Source organism: Manis javanica, chromosome 7 (genome assembly GCF_040802235.1).
Source record: "Manis javanica isolate MJ-LG chromosome 7, MJ_LKY, whole genome shotgun sequence".
NCBI classification, from domain to species: domain Eukaryota; kingdom Metazoa; phylum Chordata; class Mammalia; order Pholidota; family Manidae; genus Manis; species Manis javanica.
In genome coordinates, this window is record NC_133162.1 from 98192986 (window position 1) to 98217949 (window position 24964).

At 45.3% G+C, this 24964-nt stretch overlaps 1 protein-coding gene across 1 annotated transcript in view; it reads left to right on the forward strand.

Annotated features, from left to right (window-relative positions):
• Window positions 1-23440, forward strand: part of CCDC93 (CCC complex scaffolding subunit CCDC93) — a 117951-nt gene extending 94511 nt beyond the window's left edge. Inside the window, exons 19-24 of the mRNA XM_037001067.2 lie at window positions 1039-1147; window positions 4266-4348; window positions 6394-6431; window positions 7865-7949; window positions 12195-12308; window positions 23089-23440. Coding sequence (XP_036856962.2) covers window positions 1039-1147; window positions 4266-4348; window positions 6394-6431; window positions 7865-7949; window positions 12195-12308; window positions 23089-23142 — 483 coding nt within the window. The 3' untranslated portion in view covers window positions 23143-23440. The remainder of the gene's footprint in view (window positions 1-1038; window positions 1148-4265; window positions 4349-6393; window positions 6432-7864; window positions 7950-12194; window positions 12309-23088) is intronic.
• The last annotated feature ends 1524 nt before the right edge of the window (window positions 23441-24964 follow it).

Consider the following 24964-nt stretch of genomic DNA (forward strand, 5'->3'; position numbering starts at 1 on the left):
GAGGCAGAGGCTGGTATCTGGGAGGTGATTAGGTTTAAGGAAGGTCTTTTTTAAGGAGTGGGGGAATAGAGCAGTTAAATGCTGGTGAGAAGGAGCCAGCATTAACCTTTTCTAGCTAGGGAAAGATTAAAGATACAGTAAGAAGAGTGAATGATTGTTTTAAGTTTTCCATAAAAAAAAAAAGTATAGGATTCAGAGCCTGAGCACCCATGGGCAGAGTAGCCTCAGCCAAAAGGAGAAATATGTCTTTCCCTCTAGCCAGAGTTGCAGAGCCCCTATTTTGGGTTTGGTTGCCCAAGCTGACGGTGGGTTTCTCACCTGAAGGCTTGTGTCTCCCTAGGAATTAGCGATCCGCATCTGCTGTTCTGAGTTAAGCAGGTGGGCAGAGTGGGGGTAGCAGGGAAGCACAGAAGAAAGGCAGCACTCAGAGCCCTCTCAGCTCTAGACCAAAGCATGTAGTGGGAGCAGGTGTGAGCTGAGTGGCTCCTCCCAGCCGCTATCCTGCTGGTCGCCCAGAGCCTGCGCTCTCTCTGAGCCACACCACACTGGAGCAGTTTGGCTAAGCCACACCCAGCTCCGTAGGGAGAAAATGCTGCAAGGGCATTTTAGAAGTGAATTGTAGGAGCTTTTCAACCAGGCTAAGGATTTTGGAATCCATACAGAGGCAGCAAGGTGGCATCAGTTCCTGGGAGGCATGCCTTCCATTGCCTGTTCCCACCTGACATTTGTGGGGTCTGGTGGGCTGGCCGGGCACTCCACAAAAGCCCTCCCCATTCAGATTCCTTCCCGTCCATTAACTGGATGCCTTCTGTGGTTCCAGTTCACAGCCACAGCTTCTCCATGTGCTGTAAAATCAGAGAAGAGTCAGTCAGAATCTGATGTGGAACTGCAAGCCAATAGCAGAATTTTGTGCCTGCATTCCAGGGCATGTGGTTGTGCTCAGGTGGGGAGTTGGGGGGGGGGAATATTTTGGCTCCCCAGAGAACACTTAAGGCCTTTTACCAAACTGTTGTTTCCCCCCACCCTTTTTGCATTTAGGCTCGAAGAAATCGAGAAATAGCAATTTTACATCGCAAGATTGATGAAGTGCCCAGCCGAGCCGAGCTAATACAGTATCAGAAGAGATTTATTGAACTCTACCGCCAGAGTAGGTGCACCAACCACAGACAAGCTCTAGAGGCTGATCCTGGGAGGGACAGAAGACAGGAGTCTCTGTCCCAGGATAGTGTCCCCTTTCCAACTTCACACGGACACCAGGACCCCAGCATCTTTATTTCAATCCTCACTCAGTTAGTGTTCTTCCTCCACAAACTTTCTTGCTAATGTGGTCCTTGACTTTAACAGCATCACATTCACACGATATTCCAGGACTGGATCTCCCTTAGTCTGAATCAGGGACCACATCTCGTCAGGCCCAGAGTTGCCCTCAGAGTCTTTATTGCCTATCTGTTCCCACTATTACTGCCATAGCTGTTGTTACTTGCATCCTAGCTCAGCTGAATGACCAACAGCTGATCTGCAGCCCCTTCTCCAAATCGCTCACTCATACATTTGAGTGTCACTGCTCTCTCTGCTAACACATCTTCAGGAGCTCTCCAGGGTCTACTGAAAAGAGCCTCCTTATTCACCTTGTATGAGTGGCCTTTCTGCTGCAATGTAAGCCACACTGTGGCCTGGCCAGCCAACACGCTGCCTCTGAACACACTTTGACACCTGAGACTTGACTCCTTCTGCTACCTGTGCCTCAGATCCCTTTGCCTCTATCAGTCAGAATCCTTCAAGACCCCCCTCAGATACCCCTGTACATAGGTCTGGACTGTCACGACTTGTAGGCTCCCCACTCTTGCACGTCCCCTGGACACCTCAAACTCAACAGGTAAAAACTGAATCCAGCCTCCCTATCCCAGTTTGCCTCTTGGTCACTGGGATCAGTGTCTAGCAATGCTGAACCCACCTTGGCCTTCTTTGACCCCTGCTGTACTGCCAGTTCTGTTTGTGAGTTATGATCCAGTCCATTTCTCCTGGGCGGCTGCTATCGCCACCTTCTCATCACTGCCCAGAGTCTACCCCTTCTCTGCACCCTTGCCTGAGAGATCTTTCTCGAACATAAATTTGATCATTTTATACTCTTGCTTTAACAGCTTTAATATTTAATAGCTCTCCATAACTTATAGAATCTTCAGAATATAAATACACTGATCAGAGTCCTGCACTGTCTGGACCAGCTTCACTGGCCAGCCTCCCCCGCCATCCCTCGGTGCCTCACCCCCTCGTGAAAGCATCTGCATCTTGGCCTGTGAGCTGGTCCCCAAGCACACAATGTACTGCCCTGAAATTCCCATGGGGCCAGCTCTCACTCTGCTTCTAAAACCTACCTCATATTTTGCCTTGAGGTCTTAGCCTCTCAGGTATCTTCCTGGTAAGGACTGTCCTTGCTCATATTACCTTTCACATGTCTCCCCGCCATCCTGAGCTTTCCTATAGTACTTGTGTTTGATTCAGATGGTCAGGGGCAGATATCAAACAATGGCAGTTTCTCAGCAGAAAATAGTTGCTGTCTTGAGTTTCTACCCCTTCCCACTTTAAAGCATTTAAATAATAAGTAATGCCTTGATATATATATTTCATAGTAATTTCACACATTAATTTCATTTTGGTAGGACATTTTTACAACAAAGACATTTTCAAGCAGTTGTACCAATATATGTTTATTATTTTTCTAAATTATTATCATCCGCAAATATCTGTAACCCCCACCTAGTCCTTCAGCTGGATGGCTAAGGGTCACAGACACATTCCTGGGCTATAAAGATAAAAGTTGATGGGTTATTTATGGCAGTGATTTTCAGCCTTGGCTACACATTGTAATCACCCAGGTTCTACCTCCTGAAAATCTCATTTAATTGGTCATGAGACTAAAAATTCCCTAGTTGATTCTGTTTTTTAGCCGCGATTGAGTACTGCTGTTCTAAAGCTCTTAGCAATACTAATGAGTAGATCATGAGGTGATTTTCATACAAATTAGACATTTTGATGTTGGGAACATTTTTAACCGTGGCATCAAAATACTTGTAGCAGATTATTAACTTCTGCTACCACATATGTACAATATTCCTAGTCCCAACTCATCTTTAAGCTGCACAGCTGGAGGGAGACACAGCTATTAATGTGTAATGAAGTTAAAAGTTGACTGAGTGGTTTAAAAAATCAGGTTTAAATGTTAATGTCAATTTCCCAAAGAAACCAGATGCCATGGCCGGCTCTGCTTCTCTCTCCTCCCCAACTTGTGATGCTCCAGAGGGAACCTGTGTTCAGGGAGAAGGGCTGCTGGGCAACCAGGACTGCTATAGTCTTAGCCAGTGGCTGATAACCGTTAGGCCCCAGGATCTTTACAGCAGCTAAACTGGAGCACTTGGCTTAGGTTCAATGCCTGATTGTGAACCTTGGTCCTCGGATTTTATCTCCCTCTGGGTAGTTGTACATTATAGGAATTCAGAGCAGGGAAGAAGTCACATAGGTTCAGAGCCACATAGTAGCTGCCTAGCTATTTAGCCACAAAGCAGAAGGGATGTGTTGGGATAGGAATCCTTCATCCCAGTGACCAAGCTCTCCAGTAAGCAAGGCCCACTCGTGGTTTGGAATTTGGCCCTTGGTCATAAGTCACTCTTCTGTAGGGAAGAGTGAAGAAGAGGAGGTAGACAGAGATGCAGAGTAATTTTATAGGGAAAGATGTTGTGATCCTGGCCTTAGTTGTATGTACAGGGATGGGAAGAGAATTCACATTTATTAGGCATTATTCTGCCCTGGGATAGGCATGTCATTCATCCAGTAGATATTGTGAAGGGCCTGCCTCATAGGCCTGTGCTAAGCATAGGGGTTAGAAAAAGAAACAGTTGTAGCTCCTGCTCCAGAGGAGTGTGGGAAGGGAGGAAACCACACGAACAGGAAGAGGTGGCATGGCAGCTTCATTGTCCCTGCCACCGTCCACCCAGGACACCTCACCTGAAGAACTTCTGAGAAGCCCACCTGTCCCACAGCCTGACAGGGAGGTTTGAGCCCCTTGTGTTGGCTGGGCCAGTCACCACTGGTCATGAACCGCCTGCCTGCAGCAGCTGTGCAGGGACTCTGCCCTGTGGGACTCCTGTACTGAGCCAGTGTCAGCCCTGAGTGGGCCCTGGCCTGCGGGTGTGCCTCTGGGGTAGAGGCTGCTGAGGGCCGTTTTGACACATTTTCTTATTCATGTGCTGATTTTTTTGCTTTTACAGTTTCAGCAGTACACAAAGAAACCAAGCAGTTCTTCACTTTATATAATACCCTGGATGATAAAAAGGTGTATTTGGAAAAAGAGGTAAGAGCCTTTATAAAAAGAAAATAGTTCAATCTGCTGAGCTATTCACCTGAGGAAGCTCAAATGAACTTGATGTCTGGGATGGTTTCATTTAAGTGGGAAAAGTGGAGTGCCTTTTGTAGTGCTGGGTGACCAGGTCAGAAAGTGCAAGGTTCCTTAGGAGCCACATTGTAGGGCTGAAGCGGGACTGGCTGACAGCTGTTGTGTAGGATCATGTGAGAAATGCCATCGGTAAAAGAAACACAGTGCAAGCTCAAGAGGTGCCTGTGGAGGGGTCCTGGAGTTGGTGCAACTTTAAGTTTTGAAGGAAGGAAGGAAGGAAGGAACCAGCTAAATGCATTGAGTGTGGTGGGCCATATTGGTTCACAAGAAATGTGCTATTTAATCATCAGAGGCAGACACAGGCATGAACTGAAAGAACAGTAAAATTCAAGGCAGAAATGAAAAGGGTTTCTCTCCAAATCACTTGGACTCACTCACGGCAAATCTGTTCATGATTCGGGGCTGTAGGGACGGAGGGTGTGACCGTGCTTTCGTAAAAGAACAAAACTGGACTTCACGGTAGCCACACAGTGTAGCAGAGAGAGTGTGAGCTTTGAAGTCAGACAAACAGGTCTGAGTTTAGTCTGGCCCTATTTTCCTCACCTGAAAAATGGGGATAACACCTGCTTCATAAGCTTATGATGGAGATGGAATTAGAAAATAACTGAAGTTCCCTGCACAGGGTAGTTCTCAAGACATTCCTGCCTACCCCTCACCTCGACATTAGCAGAATTCATTTTCATTTTATCATCACCTTGCACCCTGCACTAATTACCACTTTAATAAGAAAAATACTGCAGTTGTGACTTTTACCTGAACATAAATGGAGGCATCTGTAATTGTCACCATTTTTGCCTATTATCAATGAGACCAAATAAATCTCTCTCCTCCTAGAGGGTACTCCTTGAGGAGTTCTATCTTTCTGTATCCAGGGTCTTACACAGTGGGGGCACATAGCAGGCATTTGATAAATGCTTGAACAGATGAGTGCATTTGGTGGTCTTCACGTCAGACCTGGGAATGGCTCTGCTGCACCCCCTGGCCTTGAGGTCTTACCTGGCTAGGGAAGACTTGCCAGCCCTACTTAAGGACAGGCTAGCCCCTTCCAAGAAAACCTTGAACCCCAATGACCTTTCATCAGCAGTGTTTAAACTTGTTGCATTCTTTTTAAAAACTTAGAGTATAGGGCAGGGTGGGAGCTTTTGAATTCTAAGCCATATTAACACAGAACTTTGCATTTGAAAAAATTATGTGTATTATTCCAAGTCCATTTGTGCCTGTGATGCTTTAACTTCCAAACATCCCTGCAGAGTTTCAAGAATATCATTTCCTTGCTAGTGACTGTGAACCTGAGGTCTAAGTATAGTGAATGGTTAGTCCTGAGCTCACAAGTTGAGTTAGTAACATAGCCAGGAAGAGGACCTAGACTTCTGGGCTGTGGACTCAGATCCCTGCCCTGGACAGTATCATTGGGGCAGAGAGATGGTCATACTGTGTGGGCTAAGGCAGTAAGCAGCCCTGGGAATGGGGCCCTCAGATTGTGCATTCCCATGGAGGTGCTCAGAGCCGCCCAGCCGCTAGCCCCACTGGCAGAAAGATTCTGTGGGAAGGAATAGGTTGGGTACAGTGTTCTTGCTCTCTACTCCTACTGCCCCTCTGCTAAGCTGACAGCCCTGAATGTTAACTCCAGAATAGAAAGGGCTGTGGTGGCAGTTTGCCCGGAGAGCCCTAAGCGTAGCTTAGTGTCTTCTCAGCTGGGATTTGGTCTCTTTAGGGAGCTCCCTTCCTACATTCCTGTGGTCATGGGTTGTCAGAAGGTAGATGCTCTGGGGAGAACTATGGGGCTAAGAACATGTGGCTCTTTTTTCTCATGTTCCTTTTGTCTGCATGAACAGGATGTGCTTCTTTGAGAGGCAGCATCCAGAGACAAGACAAGCCCTCCATGGTGTGGGAGCCCAGGGATCTTACAGCCTTTTGCTTATCCTTTTCTCTTTGTTACCCAGATTAGCCTGCTGAACTCTATTCACGAGAACTTCTCACAGTGAGTACTGTGTCCCTCCTCCCTGTCAGCGCCTCCGTGTGCCTCCTGTGCTGTGTGTTGGCTCCTTTGCATTGCAGTGTGTGACTGAACAAGACTCGGTGCTCGGCGTGTGATTCCTACACCTGGGCCCCTACTGCTAAGTGCCTTGTTTTATGTGTCTTGGTTTACACAGTCCTTGAGTTCTTGCAAAAACATGATGATATTAGAGTGATTTAAAAAACACCAAGGAATATCTTAGGGAAAAAGTTAACTTTCAAATAATTTGACTATACCTAACAACTATAAGCTCTTTTTTTATATATGACTTTTGTCTTGCTGAGATTAGATTAATGTCCTTGTTTTTGAGTGCACAGAGATACTTTACAATTTAGGTAATGAAACAATCCATAAGATCTTTTTGAAGATTTTTTAAAATCTTGTGGTAGATTTTGTTTTTAAGTTGATGTGTATCTTCTAAACTACTTTATTCATATGTGAATTTTTTTCTTCCAAAATTGTCTGGCAAGGCCGATTGGTACCCAAAGAGTACCAGCCCTCAAGCATGCCCACTGGCCCACCCAGCACCTGGGCAGCCCCAGGCCTTGCTTTCCATGCACCGGGCTCCCTTTCCTTCCAGCACCAGTCTCTACTGTCCCCTGGCAGGGAACCAGTGATTAAGATCTTAATGGATTGCCAGCTCTAGATTTTAAACTTAATTTCTAATTAAAAACAAAATTCCCACAGCTCCCTGATAAGATTCAGATTCAATTAGGGACTTAGAGCCTTGTGACATTTCTAAAAATGGTAACTTCATCTCATTTCCTGACAGTTGAGAGAAGATGCACTCTGTGTGTTTATGTGATAATTTCTGCTCCTGTTCAGTCTGTCCTTTGGAAGAATTCTCAGTCCTTATATCTGTGTGCTTTGATCCTTCTTGTGTTATGCCCTCAGCAGAACTGGAGGTGAAGGGGAATGTTTTAGGACATCAGGAAATCCACGTGATTGGCTGTTGTTTCTGAATGGAAGACCAGGTTTCCCAGTCCTGGTTTGAGAAAAATCTCAAAATATGTTTACCAATATTGAGTAGTGCCTCCAAATCCTCAGATTTTTAAAAACTAAATGGAATACATTTCTTAATCAGTGCCTTCCATCATTCAAAGCAAAAAATATTTTTGTTAATTTTAGTCACATTTTATTCTAAGAAAATACATATTATTAAGAGAATTTTAGAAAGAGTGGGAGAAATAATTCAGTTACAAGACCAGGCTAATTTTCATGCCTTCCTCAGAGTTGCAAAGCCTTAATTGCTTGGCTTTAGGCACCCATGGTTCCATCATGCGTTGCAAAGGCCTTATTGGTTCTTGAGGCATTATCTGGGTTTGGGGCTGACTCCTCAGCACCTCCCTCTTCAGAGTCCTGTGTGTTGGTCATACCTCTGCTGGTGTTTCTTTCAGAGCGATGGCCTCCCCTGCTTCCCGGGACCAATTTTTACGTCAGATGGAACAGATCGTAGAAGGAATTAAGCAAAGTAGAATGAAGGTCAGATGGCTTCTTTTCTGTTCGCGGCCCAGGTCTCATACTGGTGGTGGAGAAGGCCTTGGGAAGAGCAGGCTTCTTCTGGTTGTTCTGGAAATGTGCTCTCAGTCCTGCAGACACATCCTCAGTGTCTCTGCAGAGGGTCCCCTGTGCCTCTGGCCTTGTGGTGAGCAGGGCCAGCTCCAGGGGCTGCTGGTTCAAAGGCAGCTCTTAGCAATAGCGCCAATGGATTGAACTCCTTCTGTGTGCAAACACTGTACTAATCCTCCTAAAAGCCCTCAAGTGAATAGCGTGACCCCTGTTTCACAGATGAGGAAACTGACTCACCAGCAGGCTTCCTCTCCTACCCAGAATCACTTCCCTGGATCATTAGTTCCTGACATTCTGCCATTAAAAATTCATTTCTTAGCATCTCAAGAGCATTTTAGTTTTCAGGAGCCCCCCTGTAAAAACTGCAAATTGCTGAACCGAATTCTGCTAAGGTGAGAGGATATTCAGCCCCAGAAGTCAGGAAAGAGAAGAACCAGAAAGGAGTAGGGGATCCCAAAGAGAATCATCCAGTCGGGGAAAGCATGAGGGTTTCCTCACTTTGTGGCTCAGCACATGGGCACTTTGTCAGCAGTAAAGTAGTCGCGATGGCTGCCTGGAAGCCAGACCCAGCTCCAGTGTCCTAGTACCAGAACCAGATGAACCCTTGTTAATACTTAACACATGACTCTTTCCTCCAGTCCTGTTTGAAAGATGTATCACAGCAGAAGGGTCCTCAGGCATTAAAACCTTCTGAGGACTTAGGGTATCTCCTCTCTCGGTCTTGGGGCAAAGTGGTCCAGTGAGTGATGCCAGAAGGTGAAGACATGGAAAGATTCCCTTTAGGGCCTGCTGTCATGAAAACCCACTCACAAAAGACACATTGCATAAAGACTCAAGCTGCCTGTCATCTCACCTCACAAGAGGTGAACTAAGGGCAGAAGCTTTCGAATGCCTTTTGCTATAGAAAAATATGAATCTCCCCATTTTATGACTTCAATAAAATTATGTCAAAGGAGAAATAAAAAAACTACCAAGCCACAAAAATGGGAGCAAATGCAATGGCAGCCCTTGCCTGTACACATCCCCCTGCCCACAGCAGAAAGCACGTGGAGTCAGTTCTTGATGAACTAGGGTGTGAGGAAGTGGAGAACAGAGAATCTGGCTAACCACAAGCCTATAACAAGGTAGCAAGCCTTTCACCCACCTGCCATGCTCCTCCTCTGAGGGTGCCCTTGCTAATAGTAAAGAACAACAGGAGTTTATTGGGGTTTTTCTCTTTGGTTTCCCCTTCCTGTTCACCAGGGGATGCAGTCCTGGGGAAGGAGGTGGGCCTGACCCCTGCATTCTCTCCATGCCCCCCAAGGCTTCATGCTGCTGGCCTCTTACTGTGGCCAGTGAAGGAGGCTCCGTCTGTGTCTGTCTCCCCTGCTAGATGGTGGGGCACTAGGTGGGTGGTCAGGACCCTGGGCAGAGAGGGCTCTCTTTCTCATGTCTGCATTGCCAGTGGCTACACAGTGCCTGACTCATGATGGGCACTCAGAATATTCCCTGAAGAAGTGAATATATTCAGTTGACTCCAAAAGCAGTTCTCAAAGAGGGTTCAAATAATGTTGGCTATTAAGTGGCACCCTTGAGTGGAATGAGTCTGTCTGCTTTTCAGGACAGCACTCACTTGGATTGACGTCTTTTATTGTGTTTGTTAAAATTAAAAAAAAAACTTTCTTGTGTAGGTGCCACAATGGGTCCTGCTCAGAGTAGCTGTGGCAATGGTGTCTGCGTCCCCCAAAAGCACAGATGCCCCAGAACTGGCAGGTGTAGGGTGTATGCAGAATAGACCAGCAGTGAGTGCAAGCAATAGAAGAGGTGTCATGGTCCATGGAAGTGTTCTTGGGTAGAGAAAATCCACATCCTAGTAAACATTTGACCTCATCCTGAGGAGGTCAGGTCTCTGTGTCTCCAGAATACAGAGCAAGTGCTCAGCCAGAGAACCTGGAGTTCCTGACCTAGAGTGTGAAGGGGTGATCAGCACAAAATAGGAATGGTGCCTGCGTTGGGGTCGGCTGAGCACAGTGTGAAAATGAACCTAAGACCTAAGAGTTAGCTCCTGATTCTGAGAGTGGGGGCCCTTACCACACATGTTCTAGGATGTTTGTTAGCATGAAGTGCTGTCTTCCTGAGTAGCCACTGTGAACCAAATGATGCATCATTCACTTAACATTTAACATGTATTCCTCATAACAAAACCTGTGATCTAGGTAGTATTACCCTTATTTTATAGCTAAATGAGCTGTCATTCAAAAATGTCAAGGAACCTGTCCAAGGATACACAGTGAATGGCAGAGCTAGGACTGGATTTGAACCCAGGCCTTTCTGGCCCCAAGCTCAGACCCTGTCAGGGTTGCCATACTAATGCCCATAGTGGGTCCTCGATACATTCAAATTAAATTGATTAAAATATATTTTTTACATCACTAGGACATAATCAGTCATGGCCAAACCTTCTGCTAGAGTACAAAGCAGAACAGAAATGGCCTGCATTCCATCTGCCTGCTAAATAAGAGGTAGGCACCTAGCTGTGAGCTTCCCCCACTCACTGCCTGCGCCCAGCAGAAAAAGTGTCTGGCAACTTTGGTAAGTGAGTCCAAGAAGTAACAGCAGTGGGAGTTGTGGCAGGAACCATGATAGATTCACCTGGGCACCATGAGGAGGTCAGCCGGAAGGAGCAAGGCTAACTAATGAGCCACAGCTCTGAGTGTAGGAGCGCTCTGGCCAGAGTTCTCAGAGGGGGCCACCCACTCTGGGGAAGACCTGGGCACAAAGCAGGCCACCAAACTCGAGGTCAAGGTACAAGTATGCAGCAGGGGTCCTTGTAGAGACGTGTGGAAAGAGGAAAGCACAGAGTCTCAGAATTAGGTCACCAGAGGACCTGGATACGTGGACAGGACCAGGCAAATAAGTGCCTATGTAGGCTCAATCCTTCTCTGAACAAGGCTGGTATAGGACTTGGGGGCATCACATTGCAGGAACTCTATATGATCACGAGAGGCCCATGGTGTGGAGAGAAGGGAGACAGCTGCTGAATAAAGAACAGCCCATTCAGCTTCAACTTTAATTGTAGAACTCCTTCCAAAGCATAACTGAGAACTAACATTCAGGCATCAAAGGACCAGAGAAGCCAGGGCAAAGCACAAGTCGTGCTTTCATCCAGCGTGACCTTGAGCACCTACCCTGGGCCAGCCACCAACTCGGCACCTTACCTCTTTCTGCCTTCATGTCCTGGCTGGGCAATGCTCCAGGTTATCTTCTCAAAATAAAGAGCATCCACTGCCACCTCTGCCTGAATGTCACCTCCTCACAGGGCCCTCCCTGACCACCCAATCTGGAGAGGCCATCACCCCCTCCTCTATCACCTAACACAGTTCATTTCTTCACATACAGATCACTTCACTGCTGGGAATTTGGATGCATAGCTCTGTGTGGGGGTTGGATAGTTAGAGTCAGTCCCTCTAGAAGGTGCCACTGTCCCTGTTGTGTACCCTCAAGGTGCCCACTCAACATCTGTTGAATGAGTAAGCTTTTAGTCACCTTAGGAAAGTCTCTTTAATCAAAGTCTAGCCTTTGTTAGATCAAAATCCTGGAAAACAACTAAATTGTCCACCACTAGAAAAATGGGTAAGTAAACAATGATAATCAGGGATATTGGATAGTTTTTTAGGTTATGATTGTAGATAGTTTATGTTAAATGAAAAGAGGGTACATAATTTTATAGTATCTCAGTTATTTAAATCAGTTTTTTCATCCTCAACACAGTCCATATTGGACCAGATAATTCCTTGTGTGTGTGTGGCGGGAGGGTGGGCGGCTGCATGGTAGAGTGTTTAGCAGCGTCCCTGGTTTCTACCACTAGATACCAGTAGCACCCTCCTCACAGCTGTGCCAATCTAACCTGTCTCCAGAAAAATAACTCCTGCTTGAGAACCATCACCATGTTTGTTATGAAATTTGTAGTCAGAAAAAAAAAAACTACATAGAACCTAGTGATAGAATTGCTGAATAAATTATAGAGCCTCTGTGCAACATCATGCAACTAAATAAACCAACCTCAAAAATGACATCTAGAAGGAAAACACTGGAAGGAGATCCATGAATATCTTAGCTGCCAGCAGCCCATGGTCAGAACATGCTTTTTCGTCACCACTTCCCAAAATGTTTCAACAGATGGAAAAAAAGAAGCAAGAGAACAAGATGCGAAGAGACCAGTTGAACGACCAGTACTTGGAATTACTGGAAAAACAGAGGCTATACTTCAAGACTGTGAAAGAGTTCAAGGAGGTAAGAGGAGGGCTGGGCTGGACAGGTAAGGCTGATGTGAGATTTACCAACATCAAGATGATTCTTTAAAAACCAGAGCGGTTGGGTTTTCCACTGGTCTGCAGTAGAAGTGTATCTGACAGGACAGTGTGGCATCTGGGTAGTTCAAGATTGCATTGGCCCATCTTGAGGCTGTAATTAAAAGTTCTAAGAGACATATTTGTTTTCCTTTTCCTGGTGCTTTCTAAGTGCATTAAACTCACAAGTAAAATGGTACCATCAGCCCACATCAGGGACTTTTCTCCCTGGAAACAGCATTTGTTAAAGATACAGATGTAGTATAGGGAAGGAACTAGAGAAGCCACACTGGAGGGAGTGAACCTCTGAGCGCATCAGGCTGGGCTTCAGCCTCGCCTTCCCCTCCCGCCAGCTGTGCCCCTGATTCCTCCCAGTTCCTTCCTCAGTGGTGGGCTGTTGGATCAGTGAGGGATGAAAACGCCCACCGCTGTGTTGGCACCTATAACACCTAACACTCAACTGGATTTTGTTTGTTCCTGCCTTTTTTCCCTGCATTTGGGTAGGGTTATACTCCACTCTTCCAGAAAGAATAGTATTTACCCTTAAGAGATGTTTCCAAAAAGGAGACTTCATTTTGTCACTTGCTAGGATCTCAGCAGTTTCATTTTTAGAAATTCCTTCCCCTTTTCTAATAAGTCTATGTGGTTTTAGTTTAGAGATGGAGAGGAGCTAAAGGTAGGCTGCATCCTGGTGTTTGATCTATGGAGTAAAACATAAAATCTTTCCATTCCAATAATGTTGTTCTTTTATATTTTTTAAGACTTTTCTCCCTGCCTTCATCCCTCCCTTCCCTGTCTATCTGTTCTTTCTCTACATTTCCTTCCCTCTTTTGTAATTTAACTTTTGGGAACCACAGCCCATGGGCATTTTACCATCTCTCATCTTCCAGTTAGATGTTCTTTCAGCTCCTCTCATGCCCCTGGGGCTGAAAACAGGCCTGGTCCCTGGGTCAAGGAGCTTAACGCTGTGGTGGGAAGACAGATAACAAGCTAGGGAACAGAACCCTAGTAAACAAGTAATAAAAGAAAAGAAATAATTTCAGTCTTTGCCATGAGGGGCATGTAGATAGTGAAGTCAGGGAAGGGCTTCCTCAGGTGAAAGGACTTGGCCATGGCCAGAGCAGGACTTGAGCCCTGGAGCAGCCCAGCAGCCCCGGAGGCCTAGGCCTGAGCCACATGGGAAGTGACTGGGCCAGGCGCTCAGGCCTCCGAGCCCCTCATAGGCAGCAGGGGCTGGAGCTGAAGTTTGGGAAGGGCCGGGTAGTGAGCTGAAAGAGAACAAGTAGAGACCTGCTGCTCCCCACCAGAGCTCTTTTTTCCCTTTAATCCAAGTAATTTACAAAGAGAAAAGGCCTAGGGAGAAGAATTACATTTCAAATGTTGCTTGGATGTGCCAGCACTGCCCTTTTGACTACAGAAAAAAAGAGCAAGGAAGCTTGTCCAAATCAAAATAAATAGAAGCAAAATGGGAAGATTCATTTTGAACTACAGACTCTCAGGGCTGAAAGCCTAGAATGACTTCCAAAGGTAGCAGTCCCTTCGGATTTGTTAAGCACCAAGATTCCTGTGTTCCTGCCTCCTCAGGCCTAGTTCCTCACATCAGAGCCCGAGCGAGCGTGGGTCCTTCAGACCCAGCTGAGCTTATTTATTTATTTATTTATTTTATTTTGGTATCATTAATCTACAATTACAGAAAGAACATTATGTTTACTAGGTTCCCCACTTCACCAAGTCCCCCCCATATACCCCTTCACAGTCACTGTCCATCTGCGTAGTAAGATGCTGTAAAATCACTACTTGTCTTCTCTGTGTTGCGCAGTCCTCCCCGTGTCCCCCACGCACTATACATGCTAATCATAATGCCCCATTTCTTTTCCCCCGCCCTTATCCCTCCCTTCCCACCCTTCATACCCAGTCCCTTTCCCTTTGGTAACTATTAGTCCATTCTTGGGTTCTGTGATTCTGCTGCTGTTTTGTTCCTTCAGTTCTCGTTTGTTCTTATACTCCACATATGAGTGAAATCATTTGGTACTTGTCCTCCGCTTGGCTTATTTGACTGAGCATAATACCCTCTAGCTCCATCCATGTTGTTGCGAATGGTAGGATCTGTTTTTTTCTTATGGCTGCGTAATATTCCATTGTGTATATGTACCACATCTTCTTTATCCATTCATCTATTGATGGACATTGAGGTTGCTTCCATATCTTGGCTATTGTAAACAGTGCAGCGACAAACATAGGGGTGCATCTGTCTTTTTCAAACTGGAGTGCTGCATTCTTAGGGTAAATTCCTAGAAGTGGAATTCCTGGGTCAAATGGTATTTCTATTTTGAGCATTCTGAGGAACCACCATACTGTCTCCACAATGGTTGAACTAGTTTACATTCCCACCAGCAGTGTAGGAGGGTTCCCCTTTCTCCACAACCTTGCCAACATTTGTTGTTTGTCTTTTCGATGATGGTGATCCTTACTCGTGTGAGGTGATATCTCATTGTAGTTTTAATTTGCATTTCTCTGATGATTAGCGATGTGGAGCGTCTTTTCATGTGCCTGTTGGCCATCTGGATTTCTTCTTTAGAGAACTGTCTATTCAGCTTCTCTGCCCATTTTTTAATTGGATTATTTGCTTTTTGTTTGTTGAGGTGTGTGCTCTTTATATATTTTGAATGTCAACCCTTTATTGGATCTGTCATTTACAAATATATTCTCCTATACTGTAGGATACCTTTTTGTTCTATTGATGGTGTCCTCTGCTGTAAAGAAGCTTTTCAGCTTGATATAGTCCCATTTGTTCATTTCTGCATTTGTTTCCCTTGCCCGGGGAGATATGTTCAAAAAGAGGTCATTCGTGTTTATGTCTAAGAGATTTTCACCTATGTTTTTTTCTAAGAGTTTTATGGTTGCATGACTTACATTCAAGTCTTTGATCTGTTTCAAATTTACTTTTGTGTATGGGGTTAGACAGTGATGCAGTTTCATTCTCTTACATGTAGCCGTCCAGTTTTGCCAGCACCATCTGTTGAAGAGACTGTCATTTCCCCATTGTATGTCCATGACTCCTTTATCAAATATTAATTGACCATATATGTTTGGGTTAATGTCTGGAGTCTCTAATCTGTTCCACTGGTCTGTGGCTCTGTTCTTGTGCTGGAACCAAACTGTCTTGATTACTATGGCTTTTTAGTAGATCTTGAATTTGGGGAGTGAGATCTCCCCCACTTTATTCTTCTTTCTCAGAATTACTTTGGCTATTCGGGGTCTTTGGTGTTTCCATATGAATTTTTGAACTATTTGTTCCAGTTCATTGAAGAATGTTGCTGGTAATTTGGTAGGGATTGCATCAACTCTGTATATTGCTTTGGGCAGGATGGCCATTTTGACGATATTAATTCTTCCTAGCCAAGATCATGGGATGAGTTTCCATTTGTTAGTGACCTCTTTAGTTTCTCTTAAGAATGTCTTATAGTTTTTAGGGTATAGGTCTTTCACTTCCTTGGTTAGGTTTATTCCTAGGTATTTTATTCTTTTTGATGCTATTGTGAATGGAATTGTCTTCCTGATTTCTCTTTCTATTAGTTTATTGTTAGTGTATAGGAGAGCCACAGATTTCTGTGTGTTAATTTTGTATCCTGCAACTTTGCTGAATTTTGATATTAGCTCTAGTAGTTACAGAGTAGAGTCCTTAGGGTATTTTATGTACAATATCATGTCATCTGCAAATAGTGACAGTTTCACTTCTTCTTTACCAGTCTGGATTTGTTGTATTTCTTTGTTGTGTCCAATTGCCATAGCTAGGACCTCCAGTACTATGTTGAATAACAGTGGGGAGAGTGGGCATCCCTGTCTTGTTCCCGATCGCAGAGGAAAAGCTTTCAGCTTTTCACTGTTCAGTATGATGTTGGCTGTGGGTTTATCATATATGGCCTTTATTATGTTGAGGTACTTGCCCTCTATACCCATTTTGTTGAGAGTTTTTATCATGAATGGATGTTGAATTTTGTTGAATGCTTTTTCAGCATCTATGGAGATGATCATGTGGTTTTTGTCCTTCTTTTTGTTGATGTGGTGGATGATGTTGATGGATTTTCGAATGTTGTACCATCCTTGCATCCCTGGGATGAATCCCACTTGGTCATGGTGTACGATCCTTTTGATGTATTTTTGAATTCGGTTTGCTAATATTTTGTTGAGTATTTTTGCATCTACATTCATCAGGGATATTGGTCAGTAGTTTTCTTTTTTGCTGGGGTCTTTGCCTGGTTTTGGTATTACAGTGATGTTGGCTTCATAGAATGAGTTTGGGAGTATTCCCTCCTCTTCTATTTTTTGGAAAACTTTAAGGAGAATGGGTATTATGTCTTCTCTGTATGTCTGATAAAATTCCGAGGTAAATCCATCTGGCCTGGGGGTTTTGTTCTTTAGTAGTTTTTTGATTACCGCTTCAATTTCATTGCTGGTAATTGGTCTGTTTAGATTTTCAGTTTCTTTCTGGGTCAGTCTCAGAAGGTTGTATTTTTCTAGGAAGTTGTCCATTTCTCCTAGGTTTCCCAGCTTGTTAGCATATATGTTTTCATAGTACTCTCTAATAATTCTTTGTATTCCTGTAGGGTCCGTCCTGATTTTTCCTTTCTTGTTCTGATTCTGTTCATTGTGTTGACTCTCTTTTCCTCTTAATAAGTCTGGCTAGAGGCTTATCTATTTTGTTTATTTTCTCGGAGAACCAGCTCTTGGTTTCATTGATTTTTTCTATTGTTTTATTCTTCTCAATTTTATTTATTTCTTCTCTGATCTTTATTATGTCCCTCCTTCTGCTGACCTTAGGCCTCATTTGTTCTTCTTTTTCCAATTTCGATAATTGTAACATTAGACCATTCATTTGGGATTGTTCTTCCTTCTTTAAATATGCCTGGATTGCTATATACTTTCCTCTTACGACTGCTTTTGCTGCGTCCCACAGAAGTTGGGGCTTTGTGTTATTGTTGTCATTTGTTTCCATATATTGCTGGATCTCCATTTTAATTTGGTCATTGATCCATTGATTATTTAGGAGCATGTTGTTAAGCCTCCATGTGTTTGTGAGCCTTTTTGCTTTCTTTGCACAATTTCTAGTTTTATACCTTTGTGGTCTGAAAAGTTGGTTGGTAGGGTTTCAATCTTTTGGAATTTACTGAGGTTCTTTTTGTGGCCTAGTATGTGTTCTATTCTGGAGAATGTTCCGTGTGCACTTGAGAAGAATGTGTATCCTGCTGCTTTTGGATGTAGAGTTCTATAGATATCTATTAGTTCCATCAGTTCTACTGTGTTGTTCAGTGCCTCCATGTCCTTCCTTATTTTCTGCCCAGTGAATCTATCCTTTGGGGTGAGTGGCGTTTTGAAATCTCCTAAAATGAAGGTATTGCATTCTATTTCCCCTTTTAGTTCTGTTAGTATTTGTTTCACATATATTGGTGCTCCTGTACTGGGTGCATATATGCTTATAATGATTATATCCTCTTGTTGGACTGAGCCCTTCATCATTATGTAATGTCCTTCTTTATCTCTTGTTACTTTCTTTATTTTGAGGTCTATTTTGTCTGATACTAGTATTGCAATACCTGCTTTTTTCTCTCTGTTGTTTGCATGAAATATCTTTCTCCAACCCTTGACTTTTAATCTGTGCATGTCTTTGGGTTTGAGGTGAGTCTCTTGTAAGCAGCATATAGATGGGTCTTGTTTTTTTATCTATTCTATTACTCTGTGTCTTTTGATTGGTGCATTCAGTCCATTTACATTTAGGGTGATTATTGAGAGATATGTACCTATTGCCATTGCAGGTTTTAGATTTGTGTTTACCAAAGGTTCAAGGTTAGCTTGTTTACTACCTTACTGTCTGACGTCACTCGCTTATTGAGCTGTTATAAACACAGTCTGATGATTATTTATTTCCGTTCTTTTTCCTCCTCCTCCATTCTTCGTATGTTGGGTGTTTTGTTCTGTGCTCTTTTTAGGAATGCTCCCATCTAGAGCAGTGCCTCTAAGATACCCTGTAGAGGTGGTTTGTGGGAGGCAAATTCCCTCAACTTTTGCTTATCTGGGAATTGTTTAATCCCTCCTTCATATTTAAATGATAATCATGCTGGATACAGTATCCTTGGTTCAAGGCCCTTCTGTTTCATTGCATTAAATATATCATGCCATTCTCTTCTGGCCTGTCAGGTTTCTGTTGAGAAGTCTGATTATAGCCTGATGGGTTTTCCTTTGTAGGTGACCTTTTTACTCTCTCTGGCTGCCTATAATACTCTGTCCCTGTCCTTGATCTTTGCCATTTTAATTATTATGTGTCTTGGTGTTGACCCCTTTGGATCCCGTCTCTTGGGAGTTCTGTGTGCCTCCGTAGTCTGAGCAACTATTTCCTCCCCCAGTTTGGGGAAGTTCTCAGCAATTATTTCTTCAAAGACACTTTCTATCCCTTTTTCTCTCTCTTGTTCCTCTGGTACCCCTATAATGTGGATATTGTTCCTTTTGGATTGGTCACACAGTTCTCTTAATATTGTTTCATTCCTGGAGATCCTTTTATCTCTCTCTGCATCAGCTTCTATGCGTTCCTGTTCTCTGGTTTCTATTCCATCAGTGGCCTCTTGCATCTTATCCATTCTGCTTATAAATCCTTCCAGAGTTTGTTTCACTTCTGTAATCTCCTTCCGGATGTCTGTAATCTCCTTCCGGACTTCATCCCTTAGTTCTTGCATATTTCTCTGCAGCTCTGTTAGCATGTTTATGATTTTATTTTGAATTCTTTTTCAGGGAGACTGGTTAGGTCTGCCTCTGCAGATCCTTTCTCAGGTGTAACTGTCTTGGTCTTGACCAGATTTTTTTGCCTTTTCATGGTGATTGCAGTGGCTGTAGGCAGGTTGTAGGTGTGTCAGCTGGGAGAAGAAAGTCCTTTCCTGCTTGCTGGGTGCCTTGCCCTTCTCCGCTGCCTGTGATGGCTACCTGCACTCCTGGAGCAGCCACCGGGTTAATCCCCTAAGCTGCTGTGGACGGGGTCTCCATCAGAACAGCGCAGAGCCCTGTGGGGAGTGGCAGGCACGCCAGGTTCGCTCCTCTGTGCTAGTGGCGACCCTGCCAGGCAGCTATGTGGCAGCAGCGGCCTTTGGGTCTGGCCCGGGCAGCTGTACGTTGGGCTGGGATTCCAGTCGGCTCCTGGGAGCACGCCTGCTCCCTTTGGCTCTGCTGCCAGTGTGCGTGGGGCTTTTCCGCACAGGCTTCTACCAGGCTCTGGCTTCACTGCTGCCGGTGCGCGCGAGCCGCACCCGGGCTGTTCGGCTGTGCCACTGCGGACTAGCTCTGCGGGACACAGATCTGCTCTCAGTTCCTTATAGCGCTTCCGCCCCCAGTGTGCGCTCCCACTCTCCTGCTACTGGGCCCATGTGTCGGTGTCTGTGCCAGTTGGAGGAATGACTGGCAGGCTGCCTAGTCCTGTGAGGGGCTTCAGAGCTGCACTGCCTCCGTTTAGGGCGCCTAAATTTCCCAGGTGTTCCCAGCTGCTGGGACAACTTCGTCCAGCTATGGGGTCACTGTCTCTTTAAGACTTGCACAAAGCACATGCTTTTCTTTTGTCTCAGGGGCGCCAGTTGCAGGGACCTCCCCACAGGTTTTGCTTTTCTGTTTCTCTAACATCCAGCATCTCATGTACCTTGTGTCTGCGTTCCGGGTGCGGATTTCTAGAGCTGGTTGTTTAGCAGTCCTGGGCTTTCACTCCCCCCCTTTTCTGACTCCTTTCTTCCTGCCGGGTTTTGGGGTGGGGGAGCGTTCGGGTCCCACCTGGCCACAGCTTGTATCTTACCCCCTTCGTGTGATGCTGAGTTCTCACAGATGTAGATGTATCCTTGCTGTTGTACTGCATCCACTGGTGTCTCTTTTAGGAATAGTTGTATTTATTGTATTTTCATAAATATATATGTTTTGGGGAGGAGATTTCCTCTGAACTACTCATGCCGCCATCTTCCCGTGATCCTTAGAAAAACAACTTTATTTTTTATGTTGAATTTGATAGTATGTATTCCTTTTATTGAACATTATACTTGGCAAAAATTTTAAATTGGCAACCATGTCAGCATTTCTAAACCTTAAGCATTTTTCCACAAGCTCCTCCAAGGTAACTTGGCACCTTTCAAGGCCAGTGCAGGAGTTGAGGTGGCCATGGGGACTGCATGCCACTGCCCCATCTTCACCCCATTGCTTCAGTCAGAGTAATTCTGCTATTTTACATATTGCAGTTCCAGGGAAGATCTCATTTGTGGTGGCAAAAGATTTTGAAAAGGCAGGCTTTCAGCCCAGAGGCATCTGGAAGTCTTTTCCCAGAACCCTCTCTCTGCCCTCTTTTTTTCTGTGTTCTTTTTTTTTAATTGTTCTTTCCACAGGGATGACTGCCTCGGCCTTGCGTCATCCCTGGCTGCCTCACTGTCCACCACCCCAAGTGCTTCCACGCCTTTTGTTCTGCCTTTACCTGCCTCTCCCCAACCTGCTTGGTCTCCTACCCCTGAGTTCTGAATTCTCACCACATCCAGGTCCCTAGCACCTGTGTTGGGCAGTAATTATCCTTCACGCAGAGCACATCATCATTGTCCAGAACATGGTCTTTGGCCACCTCGTAGTTCCCTTTATGGGTGTGGTTCACTCCACATTGAGCAGTCATGCCCCATGGGATCCATGCAGGCACCTCATTCCCTCATCCTGACCCCCAGCCTCTCCAGTATTGAGACCTTTTTGATTAGAGACATCGGATTATCTGTAAAATTCCAGTGGCTTGCTCACCCTGGGAGAGTTTGTTAATAATAAGTCTTTCATGTAATAACATACTCTGAAATCACTTTAATAGCAGTATTACATTAATTAATTGTATCTCTAAATCACAGCCTTTCTCAAGGTCACTGAACCAAGATTTAAATTCTAGCATAGCACTGTTGAAGGCAAACTGTACATTTTCATGAAGTTGGCTTGGGTACATAATCTCAGGTGATCAGAAGTGCTATGTCTTTCTCACAGCGGTCCCCATATGAGCTTTAGCAGGAGAGAAACAGGCAAGGAGACATTTTTTCTTTTCCTCTAGAAAGAAATGCCAAAGGACCCTTCCTGTATTTGCCTTGAACAGACAGACAGTATCATTCTCTAGTCTCCCAAAAGGCTTCTAGCCTGCATGGAATTTAATCAGTGCTCACACACACCAGGTGACAGGTGACAGCCTAAGATATCATTACTGAAAGATTCAAGCATCATCTCAGGACAGCTGGATATACAGAATTACCCCTAGTGGGGACTTGTTACCACAGGGGTGTTTTAATGCTTCTGAGTTGTTTTTGCCTCAGTTATAGAGTGAGGTAGATGACAATCAAAGCTGTTTATTCATTGTACTGTTTGATCTCATTATACAATTTAAAAATATACAGAAGCAGAAAAAATAGTATAACAATACAATAGTTTGATTATCTGTGTGTTCTCGTTCTCTTTACCCACCCCCCATCCCCACTGGATATTGCTCAAGTTCACCTTCTTTCTCTTCCCACCCCCAGGAAAAATGAACTGACTCCTCCAAAAACACATGCTCAAAAAGTGTCAGAGCACTTTGCTTCTAACAGAATAATTCAGTCTTACCCCTGGCCCAGAGCCTAGCTATTCCCTAGCTCCAAGTGGCAGATTAAGTATAAACCCTATAGGGCAAACCAGTACTTGTCTTAGTAAAACCAGGGCCACTGCAGCCAGAAAGAGCACAGGGCCTCCAAAGAGAGGGGTACCCTGCTGTTCCAGGGGGATGGAAACCTGGACTTCAGGGGTCTTGAACAGAGAGTTCAAGAGTGAAAGAAGGTTTTTCTTTCACACTAAGTGGATCTCCCCAGAGGCCTGGCCATACTGCCAGAAGTTTGACCTCTCCGGGCCCTTCGCACTACCACATTCACCTCCCAGCGTAGACGGGGTTCCTGTGCTCCGGCCCAGGAAAGGAGTGGAGACTGCTAGTGGGTGGAGATATCCCGAGCTGCCCAGGCCAGGGGCAATGGGAGAAGTAGCATGCACAGTGAGAGCTCCATCAGACTTCTGAGGGAGGGAGCACAAAGTGATGCAGGGGTGACCTTGCACCACTGGATGTGGGACTCCTATGTGGGGGCTGGGACCGGGCCCTCCCCCAGGGATGTCCCTCAGCACACACAGGAACGGATTTCACAGCACTGGTGTTTCAGGGGGAGGTGTTTGTCTCCCATGATGCTTATCTCTCACCCCATCTTCTGTGAGTTTCTTTCTTCCTTAAAGCTAAAGATGTTCTGAACCTTCACTGCTGTCAGAGTAAGAACTCTTCTAGGTGCTCTGCTTGTGCCATGTGGACTGGGGCTGCTGCTGTCACTCCTTAGGCCGCCATCTCCGAGGACCTTCCCCTCTTTTTCCCTGTAGTGGTCCAGGGTTGGCACAGAAGTATGCTTTCTGCTTCTGTGCCCTTGAGGATTTTAGATGCTTCAGAAAGTCTTTCGTAATGATAGTGCCTAATCCTCTGGTCCTGTTCTCAGTCTGACAGTCCAGACACCAATTGTCATTGTAGCCACTTTGGCATTGAAGGTCAGTCTGTCAGCAGGAAGTCACCACGTCGGCACAGCATGCTAGGACCCCAATAGGTGTCCCTGTGGGACTTGGGGAAGAATGGAGAGGGCGCTGCTGTAGTCGCTTGTCTGTACACCCTCTCTCTCTTTCTCCTCCAGGAGGGCCGCAAGAACGAGTTGCTGCTGTCCAAGGTGAAAGCCGAAGCCTCCTGAACATTCCATCATGGGACGTCATTGGTTTTTTTTAATGACATAAATCAACACAAGACCATGAAATAGTTCTGGACACTCTAGTAGAAAGAGGCAGTAATGAGCCCAACACCCTGGATATTTTCTTTCCCTCCTGTGCACTTCCATTTCATCTCTGTGTTGGAGGTTGTTGATGGACTCAGGCAGTGCAGACATGGTGGCCTAGATAACACCCACCATCCTATGAAGAAATGTCGATGGTTTTTATCCTCTGTGTCAACTCAACTTTTATTTCTCCAGTAGAATTAAACATATGAATGTACCTATATTTGTATGGACTCTGAATAAAGAGGAATTCATTTGTCCAGCAAATGTTAATTGCACATCCACTGGACTGGCACTGAGGGAGACAGAGCAGTATTAAACACAGGCCCTGCACCTCGTACCCAGAAAGTGGCCTGGGGAGCAGATATTAACCCACTCAACCCCAGGATATGGCCACCTGGGATTTTTTTTTTTTTTTAGTAAGGAAGGGATTTTAGCTGAATGAGCCACCCACATGAGTGCTGGTCGCTTGGCCCTTTGCTTGTCATGGTGCCTTTTGCCCCTCACCCCTCCAGGTGTTAGCCAGCACAGGCTTCACGGTGTAGCCACTAGATCAGTAACTCAGTGTCTACTGTTGGTTTAATCCTTACACACTACTCAAGTTCATTCCACCAAAAATTAAAAACAGACCTCATATTGAGGACACTTGAGTAAGAATGACACCTTATGCCCTACTTCCCATTTGAGTGACAGGCAACATGGGGCTGGTCATGTACATCCCCTCATCAAGAGCACATTCCATGTGCTGTAAACTCAACAGGTCATGGTCAAGGATGGAGAGGAGACACCCACCATTCACTGTGGTCCAGGGCAGTGTGTGATGAATCCCAGGGTGACAGGCCATGAGCAGGAACCAGTGGGCACAAGAGGAGGACGAGCAGCGAGGTGTGCAGAGACCCAGCAGACTTCATTGGAGGAAGCAGGATTTGGGTGAGATCTGAAGGGAGAATCACATAGTAATAGAGATAGGTGCAAAGACCATTGGGATATAATACAACTGTGAAGAAAAACTTCAGAGGTTGCAGGGAGAATACAAGGCATGCTTGTGCAGAGAGGACTGGATGGACCGGGCTCTGCAGGAGGCTTCTGAGACCAGTCCAGGAAAAGGGCTGCAGCCAGCCTCTGGAGGGCCTTGAGGGAAGGCACAGGAGTTGCCTTTACCCTCTGAAAATGAGCAGTCCAAGCCAAACACAGGGCCCCTCCACCTTTGCCCTCAGCCATCTGGCAGCTCAGTCATGTTCAGCCAACCCCAGTGTGAGGTTTGTGCTTTGCTCAGCATACACTTTGCACAAATACCAATCAGTAGGTTTGGGCCATAAAACTTAAAAGCTTGACATGTCAGGCATATAGGTCATTCAGTGCAGTCACAAGAATATCACATGCATTTTTAGTTGCCTAATGCATGCATTAAGCAGGCCTGGTATGTACAAGCTTGAACAGTCTCATGCTGGATTAACAGCCGCTGCATTTTGAGCCACGGTGGTGAGGTCTGCCTGGTAAGGATAGCTGCTCCTGGGGTGGAGTGGGAGCGGCAGTATTTGAAATGACCCTCCCATGTGCTAAGTGTGCTTTTCTTGGGCTGTGTATATTTCCACTTAGGCTGGCCTCTAGGCCATGGTCATTTGTGGATCTTGAAATGGCTCAAGGAAGTTGGAGCAAGTGGTTGCCGGAGAGCTGGTCACACTCCGAGGACAAGGGAAGGAGACAGCAGTTTGTAAATTATTTCAACTCAGGGAAACAT